Here is a 14,367-nt window from a genome sequence, read left to right as displayed (position 1 = left end):
TGGATTATATATCAAACTTCAGAGAAAGATTGAACAGAACACGTGAGTTAGTTAGGGATCATTTAAAGATATCACAGCAAATGATGAACATGAAGGCAGATAGGAGATCCACAGCTTGTAGTATTTTTGCTGGGGAAAAAGTGTTAGTTTTGTTACCAGTACTGGGTGACACATTAAAGGCAAGCTTTAGTGGGCCTTATGGGTTGAAAATAAACTGAGTTAAGTAAATTATTTAATAAATACTCCAGAAAGAAGAAAGAAGCAGAGGGTGTGTCATGTAAATTTGCTTAAAAAGAACTTTGACAGGGAAGAGGACCAAAAGGAAATATTTGTGGTAGTAGATGAAGAGAAAGAGGTAGAAATGAAAGATTCTGAAATTGATTTTCCTCTAATCAAATTGGATAATGTGGGGGTACTTAAGAATTTAAATGTAATATTGAGTTGTCTTCCAGATAAGTGTCAAAGTAATTTGGAGAAGCTATTTCAGTCACACAAAGCTATTTATGGGAATAAGCTGGGGAAGGCAAATTTAGCTACACATGATGTGGCTATAGAAGATTCATAATCTATAAGGATGTTGCCTTATCGAAGAAGTCCAGTAAAGTTATCACAAGTACAGAAAGGAATTGAATTCATGTTTCGAAATGATATCACTGAGTCTAGTTGCAGTAATTGGAGTTTGCCAATTTTGGTGGTACTGAAACCAGATGGAACACAAAGACTGGACTATTGAAAGGTGAATGCAGTGGCAAAAGTGGATTCATATCCTATACAATGGTTGGAAGATTGCATTGAGAAAGTGGGATAATCAAATTTTATCACAAAGATTGACTTGCTGAGACTTGGCAAGTACTGTCACTGGAGAGAACAAAGGAGATATCAGCTTTTGTGACGCCATTTGGTATGAAAAATGCACCAGGAAGATTTCAAAGACTGACAACTAAAGTAATTGCCGGACTGAGCAATTGTGCTATTTATATTGACGACTTCATAGTTTTCAGTCAAACATGGGAGGAGCATTTAAAACATCTGGAAGAATTATTTAATGGACTACAAGAAGCTAATTTAGCGATGAACTTGGCTAAAAGTGAATTTGCAAAGGCGCAAGTTACATATCTAGGACATACCATTGGACATGGTAAGGTGGCTCTGAGAGATATGAAAGCCAAAGCTATTGTAGATTTTCCCCTGCCTACAACAAAATGAGAAGTTTTGAGATTTCTGAGCATGTGTGAGTTTTACCACAAATTTGTACCAAATTTTAGCAGTGTGGTTGCTCTATTGACTGAACTTTTAAAAAATGAACAAGAAGTTTTAATGGACACAGGAGTGTCAGAAGGCATGACAGTTTAAAGGAGACTTTGGATCTGGTGTCAGCGTTGCAGCATTTTGAGGTTTATGTTGTAAATAATTCATTAGAAACAATTGTTTATACAGTCAACAACCCTTTAAAATTTCTGGATAAATTTCAAGACCAAAGCACAAAGCTGTTCAGATGGAGTCCATGATAGCTTTGATGTTCACATCTCTCAGAGCCACCTTATCGTGTCCAATGGTATGTCCTAGATTTGTAACATTGCAAATTCACTTTTAGCCAAGTTTATCACCAAATTAGCCTCTTGTGGTCGATTAAATAATTCTTCCAGATGTTGTAAATGCTCTCCCATGTTTGAATGAAAACTATCAAGTCATCAATATAAACAGCACAATTGTTCCATTTAATTTACAGATTATACATGTGGCTGGATGAGAAAATCTAATTGCAGATGCATTGTCGAAAGTTTAAAGCTCAAAGGGAAATTGGACATTTAAAACCTGGAAACTGATATATATGTTAATGCATGCATCCAGTATTGCAATAGTGTAAGATGGGTTAAGAAAATGAAGCTGTCTTTTTAAATTATGATGTTCATTTTCTCATAAGGAGGGAGGTGTCATGAAAGTATAATAATTTTCATAACATTTTTCTGGTTTATTGTAAAGTAGGTTTATGAGGGTAAGTGTGGTTGGGTCTGTCTCGGTGTGATTTAATTACTTTTGGAGTCAAGTAGACTTCAAGCTCTAACTCATCAAAGGAAGCTAGGTGTTTGACATGCTAATGAGTAAACATGGATGCTGGCTAAGCATGTAAGGTGTGAAGGGAAGTTGCATTTTAGGTAGATGAAGGGAGATTTGGATTTCTAGGGGATTTTAGTCTGTTTACAACTAGGTAGATAAGCAAGGCTAAGGAATGTGTTTATTTTTCCCAAAGGTTACTGACAATAAATAGTTGCAACATTAAAGTTTTTATATTGTGAGGAAGAGACTGTTTCAAAGAGAATTTACATATATATGTTTAAAGGAGAATGAGGCTGTGTGCCAGGAGGCCATGTGAGATCTAACAGAAGTGTGTGAAATAACCTTCATGAAGCCTCCAGTATCTGTGCATAAGTCTGCTGTCTACCAAAAGAGAAGCTGGAGAAAAGCCAATTGAAATTCCAATGTCCTGGCTATTGTGTTAATTTGCTGGATCTGTTTAAAATCTAAATTCTATTTTTGGACCATTGCCATAAGGGGATATAACTGGGAGTCAGGTTAATTAGGAATTTTAGGAGTTATTATAATAGTAATTTGAAGTCTTATGCATATGATTGAAATCTTTACTTTCGTTAATAAATATTCTAATTTAATTTTTTAAAAATCTCTATAAGTCTTGGTGGGCTTATTACTTCTGAATTCAGTGCCCGCATCTTGAAATAAACATAAAGTGCAAAACCATTGTGATAGCCGCGGTTTCCCTCATGGAGTTGGTCCACCTGGCACACATCATCTGCCGCATCATAACAGATGTGTAACAGAACCACTTCAAACTGGCCTTCTATTGTACAAGGCAGCATGGCAAATATCAAACTTAAAGAACTCTCATCTTTCCAAGATTAAAGTGTGATTATTACCAACATCTGGAAACTAAAAGACAAGAACACACAGCATCATGACAACAAGTGTCTGTGAGTAAACCTAAAGCATTTAAAATTAATTTAGTGCTGATTTGGAAAATTAACCCACATTAGTATCAGAAGAAAATATGAGTGAATCGTGCAAAAACTAAAAATGAAAATCAATCTGCACAGCAGTGAATGCACAGCTACAGCCCATAATAAATCGGGAAGCTGGTGTCATCATAGAGGCATTTGCAAAGTTTAAACAAAAATTCAGATTGACAATCGATAGTTTCCTAAAAGGAACTAGCAATGGAGAGAGGGTCAGCCAAATCCTCTGTGAGCAGCAGATATAGAGTTAAATTTATTCAACAGCAGGGAGCTTACTGAAGAGGACAGCAAAATCCCAGTCAACATTTTTGAAAGATTCAGCAACCATCTCCAGCCAAAATCAAATCATTGGATCTACCGGTATGAATTTCATGGCCTCTGACAAGAATTATGGAAGCCTGTTGAAAACTTTGTAACAAGATTTTAAAAATGCAGCTAGAAAATGTAAGCTTAAGGACACAGATGAAAGGCTGATAGATCAACTAATTTAAGGTTCTGCACACCCTGAAGTACAGAAAGTGCTAATCACATCACTAAAACAGATGGTGCTGCTATCCTTGGGCTGAGCAGCTGTGAAAAGCTGCAGGTTATCTCAGTAAACCATGAGGTAAAGGAGGCGGAACTGAGGGTTGGAAGAGAGTACACCCAATGAAAAGCACCCTCCAATCAGATGCAAAAGTGCCTGGAGCGTTCCGAAGAGATGGTTGGATGCTTTGAAGATTTTGAGTATCACATCACTATTGACCTGGCGATGAAACCAATGATTCAGCCCCCATATAAAGTACCAAAAGAACTAAAAAGAAAGCCTGAAAGAGAGCTCCAAGAGATGGAAGAGAAGAAGGATTATGGAAGCCTTTTGAAAACTTTGTAACAAGATTTTAAAAATGCTGACCAGAGTCACAGAGCTTGCAGATTGGGTAAATTCCATCATGGTGAGATAGAAGCCAAATGGACATCTAAGATTTCCCCTGGATCCCAAAGATCTTAATCAAGCCATGAAGTGGGATCACTAACCCATTCCAATAATGAAACAGATCTCACCAGCAGTGGCAGGGACAAAAGTTTTCAGCAAGCTCCAGAAGTGGCTACTGGAATGCAAAACTAAATGCAGAATTTTTGCTGTTGACAATATCCAACACACCATTTGGATTGTACAAATTCCAATGTCTACCTCTTGGCTTTAAAAGTGAGCCAGGATGTGGTCTAGCAGAAAGTAGAGGAGATATATAGGAGATGCAAAGGAGCAGTCAGCATAGCAGATAGAAGGTGTAGATGAGAAAAGATCATGGCTACCATCTACATGAAGTCATGGAGAGAACCAGGAAAGCTGGGATCAAGTTAAATGCAGACAAATGTATTGTGAAGGTGACAGAATGCCAGTTCTTTGGAATGGAGTACACACCTGATGGAATCAAGCTGAGCCCTGAAAGAATCATGGCTATCTCTGGGAGGAAGCCCTAAGAGATAGACAGTTGAGGAGTTTCCTTGGCTTGATCCAATACATGAGCTCCTTCATACCACATATGTCAAAACACACAGCAAACCTGCGGAAGCTGATGAAAGAAGATACAGAGCACCAGTGGTCAGAGTCACATGATAGGAGTTTCCATAAACTCAAAAAGGTGAAATGCCAGGAGACAAGTCTGTCACACTATGACAGAAAGAAACCTGTCATTCTGCGAGTAGATGGTTCTACGAAACGAATGGGGACAGCCCTGGTACAAGAAGGAAAACGGATAGTATTCACATTAAAATCTCTAACCCCAACTGAGACTAGGTATACCTACATAGAAAGAGAGTAGTCGTTTATAGATGTGAGAAGTTCCATTCATATCTCTATGGGAGAAAGATCATAGCGGAGAGTGATCACCATCCACTGGAGAAGATTTACAAGAAGAATCTGTGTAAAGCATCAATAAGACTACAGAGGTTACTCTTGAGGCTTCAGAGTCATGATTTCTGAAATATACACCAGGAAGAGAAATGGGCTGGCAGATACCCTATCTCAGTTGTCATCACTGGAGAAACAAGAGATGGAAGGCTGAGATATAAAGATTCATCACCTAGTGAATGTAACACCACCAAAACTGAGTCAAATTAGAGATGAGATCAGCAACTTACCGCTAAGAGCAATGAATGTCAAACCAACATTCTTAACACCAAAGCAATACCATGAATAATATCTTTAGAAAAGAATACACGCTATAAAAGGCTCTTAAAAAGGGGTTTAATTTATTTCCAAAAGTCAATTGATAATCTTTAGTTTAGAAAATATATTGACTGGAACAGCTACACTGATGGCAGCATTGTGTTTTAAAGAAAAAGGGGTGTTATATATTGTTGTATTGTAAGTATCTGTAAAGAGCTAGGAGCTAATTGTTATGTGTAAGTGTTCTGGGGGCCACTTTTCATGGCTACACTAGTCATGTGATGCGTAACAGAACCAGTTCAACCTGGCCTTCTATTGTACAAGGCAGCTTGGCAAATATTAAACATAAAGAGCTCCTGTCTTTTGAAGCTTAAAGTGTGATTACCAACATCTGGGAATTAAAAAACAAGAACACATAGCACCTCTCCATCACAAAGACCACATTGCCCTTCTCCACCCTTACCTCAGCTTATCTGCTGCTGAAATGCTTAGCCATGTTTACCTACCTCCAACCTTGACTTTTTGAATGCTATCCTGGCTGGTCTCCCAGCTTCCAACCTCCATAAATGAGCTGAACTAAAACTCTGCATCCCCTATCCTAACTTGTAGTAGCCCTGAGCTAACTGACGTACATTGGTTCCCGATCCACCAATACCTTAATTTTTAAAAGTCTTGTGCTCATGTTCAAATCCTCCCTGACCATGACCCTCCCAATCTTAACCTCTTACAGCCCCACAATCCTCTGAAAAATCTGCATTCCTTCAACCTTGGCTCAGGTCTACCCTCATTTGTTTCATCTCACCATTGTGGCTGTGCCTTCAGCCATCTAGGCACTAAACTGTAAAATTTCCTCCCTTACTCTCTGTCTCTCCATCTTTTTCTCTTTTAAAGCCTTCCTTAAAACGTATCTGTTTGACCATGCTGTTAGGCCCCAGTCCTAATAACACCTCATTTGGCTCAGTGTCAATTTCTGTCTAATTACACTGGTATGAGGCACTTTGTATGCTTCCTAAAATTAATGACACTATATAAATGCAAGTTTTTGTTGTTAATCCATTAAAATAAGCAGTGTTAGACAGTGGAATACTGTATGTTAAGCATTCATCTGCTAATATTGACAAAGTTAAACAAAAATGCTGAAATCAAAAAGAATGTGCACTGTACATACCCACGAAATGGAGGGAAACCACAAAGCAGAATATAAGTAATCACACCAGCAGCCCAGATGTCCACCTTCAGACCATAACTATGAAGAAAAAGTCCTCATTAGAAATATGTGTATAAAGTATAACCAAGCCCTGAACTCAATTTGTGTAAAATGGATTACTATGAAGTTCATGCATTATTCATTACATAGAAGATCTGACATTATAATTAATGGACACTATGCAGCATCCTAATGGATAGTGATGCCTTTGTCTCTCAACTGGAGAGCTATTACTCTAAGTATTGTACCAGGGCTGTTTTGCTGGCTCAGTGGGTGTTTTATTAGCTTCCAATTGGGTGAGTAGGTAGCGTTCTGTATAAAAGTGATGTGATCTATCTCTTGAAAGAAGAAACACTGACAGTTGTGAATTAGACACCATCTCCAAAATAACAATAAGGCACAAGGAGCAATGCAATGAGTTAAGGGCACTCTCCTTTCACTTCTGAGATCTAGGTCTGAATCAACAGAAGATAAGTTTCTTCTCTCTTAGAAGCTACAAAAACTATAAATGAAATGAGCTCTGCTGTCTTAATGCAAAACACAAATGTCCTGTTAAACTGGCAATAAAGATGCCAGAAGAATTATTTGTATATACAATAGAAATATTCCACTAATACATAAGGGTATGCTGTTTTGAGGTTTGGCTAAGCACATTTTCAGGATGGAGCAGAAAGACTGTTTAAGTAAACTGAGACCTGAGCTAACACTTGCTTAATAAAAAAAAAATTCTATTTCATAAAATATGTTTACTCAGCACAGAAAACTCCCCAGAATTTTTTTCTGAGTGGTAATTCAAATTACTAGCGGGCTTGTATCTAGCATGTATAAATCAAAAATAAATATCCACAAATATGAATTAGGTCAGCATCTGTTGATGAATGTTCTAGAACCAAATTTAAAATATCTTTCTGCCACATGTGTAACAAGAACTACGTCTTCATCAAATGGCGAGAATTGATACATTGTATTTTGGTGTCTATTCTCTCATGCCGAAGACCCCATTCACAGATTATGGACCGTGTGCACACATCGAAGAACTACCCACTGACACCAGTGAAATGTCCTTTATATATATCTTAAATTTCAAACAGAACTTTTCTGATGGCCTTAGTAGGTAAATGTACCACCTGATATAGCACCAAAATACTTTTATATGGTACGAGGCCATCACTGGAACAGATTGTTACCAAATTGTGGGTCTCCCGCAACCAACTGCAAGCTAAATGTAAAACTGCTGGAACTCACTAGGATCACCTGCCAAGAAAACCCATAATAATTGGGTCTTCGGTATCCTTGCTCGTAGCCAGTCAGGAATTTTATTTGGTTGTAGCTAGTATATGAAGTCTGTACTTCAGGAATCTAGCAGCACTAGCACAATATAAGAACACCTTGTGATAAAACACAAGGTCAAGACTCAATTCTTAATCTGTGCTGAGTTAGTCTATCCCAGAGAGGCTGCTAGAATTGGCTTCACCCCTTCTGGAGTAGGGAAAGAAAAGAGGCCCAGGCTTGAGTATGATGCTCTTCATTATTGCACAGCCTGTGAATAGTCATTATCTAGGTTTATACATGAAATATGATCGCTTGGTTAAGTGGACAGAGGACAGGCAGAAAGGGTCAGTGACTTCTGGAGAGAACAGAGGGGGAAAAAAAGTGCAATTGGCAAAAGAAAATGTCAACAATAATGACCAAGAAGGTATTTGTATTACGAGAACATATAAACATGGTGAGCGTATTCAGTAATACAATACCCAGTTTCAGCAATTATTTCCGGAGCCACATATGTAGGGGTTCCACAGACAGTGTACAAAGGCCCATCAACCACTGTAGCAAGGCCAAAGTCCCCTAGTTTCAGAGATTTACTTCCATCCTGATGTTCATATACCTGTTGTGATAAAATGCAAAGAATTTGGTAAATGGAAACTATATATGATTTATTACTACAGTAATAGCACATCAGTTGATGGTTGAATTATGGGAATATTGGGCAGAATCTTGTGCAGCTCCCTGGAGGGGGAAGCAAGGCAGGCGAAGAAGCGTAATCAAGCAGGAGGCCAAAAATCAGCTTCCCAACAGCGGGATGAACTTTTGCAATTAAGTTCAGGAACGTTTGAAGGCGTGTTGAGCTTCCCAACAGTAGGCATTGGGAAGCACATTTGCATACATCTGCATTTCATTTACGCTCATTAAAAGACCACTTCACCAGAATTAAGTTCCCTTTCTAATTAAGTTATCAGCGAGTGAGCAATATGTGCTTTCAGATTTACGACTGCATATAAGTGGTGTGCAGCAGGCGAGGTTGTCAGCTTGCTGGAATTGGAGTGAGTAGCCACTGTTTATTTCCTCTTTGGGGAGCGTTGTTCAATGAGGAAATGACCAAGTGGCAGCAGGTTAAGGGGCATGGGGATGCAAGACTGACCGAGGGAGGGAGTCCTGTACAGGAACGGAGCCAGGGAGGAAAGGTGAGGGTGCAGGGACGTGGGAGTGAGGGAAGGGCCTTGCATGTTTTGTGTGGGGGTCCCGAGAATGGGTGAGGCTGTTTCTGGGCAGGGATGGCAGGAGTGAGATGGTCCTAAAGAGGATGGGATTGGTGCTGTCTGCAGTGGGGTGCTGGTGTTGCGCTGAGGTAACTGGGCGGCAGTGGGAACAATCAGAGCAAGAGGGCATAGTGAACTGCTATAGGGTGGCTGCTCCAGGGTCATGGTTAGGTAGTGGATGGTCTCACGGAAATGGACAAAACAAATGGCGCAAATAGTGGGAGAGCTCAGGGTGGGCATGGGAATGGTAATGGGTGTAGGTTCAGAGGAGAGAGAGAAGGCATGTGGATGGTGGTGGCTATAGGCTCCACAGTAACAGGGGAATTTCAAAGGTAACAGATGGGAGAGGAATGGTTATATTGGGTGAGTCAAGAGTGATGGGGGGGAGCTTAGTGGGTAGAAGATGGTAGAGCTTGTCTGGAAAGTTACATGCAATATTTTCTCAAGGCTTATCTTCATGATACAGTTGCTCCGTACACGTGAGTCCTTGGAGTGTGAGGAGAGCCTTTTCAGGTGGATGGGGTTAAAGTTGAGCACAATTGGCTAACTAAAGGGACGTCTGAATGATCATGAGGCAACTGGATATGAGCCATATTCAGGTATGTTCTCCTCTCTATAGTGAAGCCCAAACAGTAGCAGGTTTGCTCCCTGACTCATGGGTCCCAATGTCGAGATCCCAGCAAGGTTGGGAGCTGCAGTAAAGTCTGCGCTGAAGGGCAATTCAAATGGACCAAGGCGGCGGCAGTGGCGGGGTGGGGGGGAGGTGGTCTACGGTGAATGGTAGGAGGGAGGCAGAGGTTAGCTTCCTGGGTCTCGCCAAGGGTGGGAGAGGGGCTTGACAACAATGTGCCAGTTTAGAGCCTCAAGGGTCCACAGTATATATGGTCATGGCTGATAATGAAGAGAGGGAACATCCCTGATGCCAAGGCAAGAATCTCTCCAATGTGTCTTGAGGCTGATGGAGGGAAGCCCAATAGTATTTGAAGGAGGGTGCGCAGGCATGGCTTTCATTACCCTGGTCAATACAGCAGTTTCTATGCACGTGGATGTATGAACGAGAGGAGAACTCATCTAAGGTCCTCCAGGTTGGGGTGCATCATGGTGGGGTGGGGGGAGCCCAGGGGTAGACCAATGCTAGGTATTGTCTGAAATGCTCAGGACCGGGGAGAGGGGTTCAAAAAATATGCTGACTAGATGGATCACTACAATTTTTTCCACAGACCACCCCAGGCGTACATGAGGCTGGCTCCAGGCAACCCTGCAGTCGTACTAGTTATGATCTAGCTGAGGAGGAATCGGAAGGGGGCGTCGTTTCCTGTCCGCCCCGCTGCAAGATTTTGCTGTGCTCCTCGCGCACGCATATCTAATGACCTGAGCAGCGAGAGATCGCGTGTGAACAGCTATCCTGCCCCCGAGCAGAAATCTTACTCTCTTCCACTCCCGCCTCCCAACTTAAACTCCAGACCCGAAGTTTCCGCCCAATAATTCAATGGATGTATTTAACCAGGTGTGGATTCATTGCCCCTGCATTATAAAATTTTGGTCAATAGACCAGACTAAGTGAAGATAACATTTGGGTTGTAACTAGGACATTTCTATACTGAAGCTGCTGCTAGTACATCAGTATTCAATGCGTGCATATAGTTAAGTGTTTCACAATTTTCTTTAATGTTTTCACATATTCGCTTGAGAGTTACTGCAACCGTGTTTTATTATTATATTCCTCATGGTACAGTATTATATTAGTAGAGAGGTAATCCTCTGCTCTCTGGCTCAGAAGAACAACCTAATAATAACACACAAAAAATGCAGACTAATCAGAAACTGTTATTAAAAAAATCAGACCAACTGAACAGTAGAACCATTTTCCGGTATCATTAAATCACGTTCTACTTCTCGCAACTATCTAGCTTAATTGTTCTCTGGTGTTAAGAGAAATAAGAAGCATTTGTTATCCTAACAACTAATTTGAGACTTCATTACCCAGTAATTAGTTACTGTTCAAAATATTGCATCATTTTATTTCCTTTGTGCTTAAAGGAATTATGAGTTCCAAGGCTGCACATGATTGAGCACAAAGGTCAAAGACACAAGTTGCCAAGGCAGTACATGCTTGCAAAAATGAGCATGTAAATTAAGAACCGAGAAAACAAGGCACTGATGTACTTATTTTGTTCTAAATGCTTGCATTCAATGGACTACAAAATTGTAGATTATTATATTGACCCTTCCTTTTACAGATATGCAAAATAATTTAAATTATCCAACCAGTCTCCAATATGGCATTAGTAATGTAACAATTAGCATTTTTCTAGCACTGTTGGTGCAGCAAAATGCCCTGAGGTGTTTCACAAAACAGACCCCAAATAGGAGTTAGAAGAATTGCAATAGGTTACCAAAGATCTGGTCGAAGAAATAGGGTCTGATTTAAGCTCAGTGAACGAGATCTAAGTGGATTAAAATTAGGCCCATGGATTTTGGGGAGGGTTAAAATGAGCAAAATCTCACATTATAAACGACGTAAGATCTAAAGTGGTATTCTAGATTAATATTTTTAATTAAATTTAAGCAGTTTTCTATCTTAAAATCAAAGATCTATAATAAACTGCAGATGCTGGACATCTGAAACAAAAACAGAAAATTCAAGGAACACTCAAGATTAGGCATCATCTATAGACTTTTGAGTGATGAACAGTTTTGAAGAAAAGTCTAAACCTAAATCTGATTTGCTCCCTTTCCAAATTCTGTCTGATCTGCTGAGTGTTTCAGCATTTTCTGTTCTTGATCCCCTATGGTGGGTGTTGCTCAGAAGTGTTCAGCGACAGGGAATGGAACAGTTCAGCAAGGAATGCAATAGGGGCTAGGAGCAGATCAGTCAGGCAAAAAGTTATTGGGGGTATCTAGTAGGACGAGGCCCAAATTTAACCAAGTATGAACCGAAGTGGGTTTCCAGTAACCTGGCAACTGAGAGCAGCAGAATCGAATGTCTGAGTTTTGGAGAAGAACTTCCTAATGCTGAGCTCAGGAGTGGTGTGTTCCATGTCTGAGGTCAGAGTAGTGTGTTGAATGTCTGAGGTCAAGAGTGGTGTGTTCTGTGTCCGAGCTCAGATCCTGCAGCTACTGGATGTATTTCTGGGAGATGCTTGGTGCAGAGATATTCCTACGGCTGACACCCATACAGAGGTATTCCTGAGGTGGACTAGAGCTTAAAAACATCAAATCCCAGCACTCGAACAGGTATGACCAATCTTGCAAACACTCGAAAACTGTTTTCATATGTTATCTTTCTTTTTGTATATAGTGTATTAGGTAGGCTATCTTAAACTGAAATTTTGAAAATTTATTGATGTTTGTTGTAAATTATTTTTAATTTTTAGTTGTTTATTTTGTTCGAAACCTATTTTTAGTATATTTCCTTGCAAAGCAAGATATCAATCTAAAAGATTTTAAAAGCGCATTAGGTTCCTTTTTCCTCAATTATGGTTGGCTCCCGTTTTCTACTTGCTGATTTTCCATTCTAATATCTCCTAGATAAGCTGTCATGAGTAATTTTCATAACGTACTTGGTGGAATGTCAGCCATGGCTCAGTAGTCTGTACATTCTTACCCTTAAGTTAGAAAGACTTCAGCACAAAATCAAGGCTGACACATCAATGCAGGACAGGAGTGCTACACTGTTGGAGATGCTCTTTCAGGTATATACAAAGCATCCCATGACACTATTCAAAGAAAAGGTGGGTAGTTCTCCCAGTATCCTGGCCAAAAAGAATCTCTAAAACACATTATCTGATCAGTAAGCCACTTTTGTTTGAGGATCTTAACTGTGCTCAAATTGGCTGCTGCACTTTCCTATATTATACCAATGACTGCACTTCATGTTATGTTATGTAATAAGTTCCTTCTTTCTTCCTTGGTAGATTTGTTACATATTCAGTTGTGAATTTCTGCTGTCTTTGTTTGACTCAATTAGGTGCAAGTATCCCATAAATTTACAGTGCAATAATTTACAAGTGTAACAATGTTTTCTTTTTGAAGAACAGTTTACATAGGAAGAGCCCAGCCTGAGAATTTATAATTCTGAATTTGATATTTTTTGATTCATTCGTGGGATGAGGGCATTGCTGGCTAAGCAAGCATTTATTGCCCATCCCTAGTTGCCCTTGAGAAGGTGGTGGTGGGGAGCTGCCTTCTTGAACAACTGCAATCGATGTGGTGTAGGCATGCCCACGGTGCTGTTAGGGAGGGAGATCCAGGATTTTGACCCAGCGACAGTGAAGGAACGGCAATATATTTCCAAGTCAGGATGGTGTGTGAATTGGAGGGGAACTTCCAGGTGGTAGTGTTCCCATGTATCTGCTGCCTTTGTCCTTCTAGATGGTAGTGGTCGTGGGTTTGGAAGATGCTGTCTAAGGAACCTTGGTGAGTTCCTGCAGTGCATTTTGTAGATGGTACACACTGCTGCCACGGTGCATCAGTGGTGGAGGGAGTGAATGTTGTGGACGTGGTACCAATCAAGCAGGTTGCTTTGTCCTGGCGGGTGTCAAGCTTCTTGAGTGTTATTGGAGCTGCACTCATCCAGGCAAGCGGAGAGCATTCCATCACACTCCTAACTTGTGCCCTGTAGATGGTGGACAGGCTTTGGGGAGTCAGGAGGTAAGTTACTCACCACAGGATTCCTAGCCTCTGACCTGCTCTTGTAGTCACAGTATTTATATGGCTAGTCCAGTTCAGTTTCTGGTCAATGGTAACCTCCGAGATGTTGATAGTGGGGGATTCAGTGATGGTAATGCCACTGAATGTCAAGGGGTGCTGGTTAGATTCTCTCTTGTTGAAGATGGTCATTGTCTGGCACTTGTGTGGCGTGAATATTGCTTGCCACTTGTCAGCCCAAGCTTGGATATCATCCAGGTCTTGCTGCATTTGGGCATGGACTGCTTCAATATCCGAGGAGTCGCGAATGGTACTGAACATTGTTTGCTGATTATTGCACATTCTTAGTTCTGACCTTATGATGGAAGGAAGGTCATTAATGAAGCAGCTGAAGATGGTTAGGCCCAGGACACTATCCTGAGGAACTCCTGCAGTGATGGCCTGGAATTGAGATGATTGACCTCCAACAACCACAACCATCTTCCTTTGTGCTTGGTATGACTCCAGCCAGCGGAGAGTTTTCCCCTGATTCCCATTGATTCCAGTTTAGCTAGGGCTCCTTGATGCCACACAGTCAAATGCTGCCTTGATGTCAAGGGCAGTCACTCTCACCTCACCTCTGGAGTTCAGATCTTTTGTCCTTGTTTGAACCAAGGCTGTAATGAGGACCAGAGCTGAGTGGCCCTGGCGGAACCCAAACTGAGCGTCTGTGACCAGGTTATTGCTAAGCAAGTGCTGCTTGAAAACACTCTTGATGACCTCTTCCATCACTTCACTGATGATCGAGAGTAGACT

General features: G+C 40.7%; 1 protein-coding gene across 2 annotated transcripts in view; it reads right to left on the bottom strand.

Annotated features, from left to right (window-relative positions):
- The window catches only part of dclk1a (doublecortin-like kinase 1a), a 108,889-nt gene that overhangs the window by 56,480 nt on the left and 38,042 nt on the right, over nucleotides 1–14,367 (bottom strand). For both annotated transcript variants that reach the window (XM_041200010.1, XM_041200011.1), the window contains exons 8-9: nucleotides 8,137–8,270; nucleotides 6,347–6,424 (exon numbers count right to left, since the gene is read on the bottom strand). In XM_041200010.1, coding sequence (XP_041055944.1) covers nucleotides 6,347–6,424; nucleotides 8,137–8,270 — 212 coding nt within the window. The remainder of the gene's footprint in view (nucleotides 1–6,346; nucleotides 6,425–8,136; nucleotides 8,271–14,367) is intronic.

This window comes from Carcharodon carcharias, chromosome 11, assembly GCF_017639515.1.
Source record: "Carcharodon carcharias isolate sCarCar2 chromosome 11, sCarCar2.pri, whole genome shotgun sequence".
In the NCBI taxonomy this organism is placed as follows: domain Eukaryota; kingdom Metazoa; phylum Chordata; class Chondrichthyes; order Lamniformes; family Lamnidae; genus Carcharodon; species Carcharodon carcharias.
The sequence above is the reverse complement of the archived record's forward strand: the minus strand, read 5'-3'. Positions and strand labels throughout refer to the sequence as shown.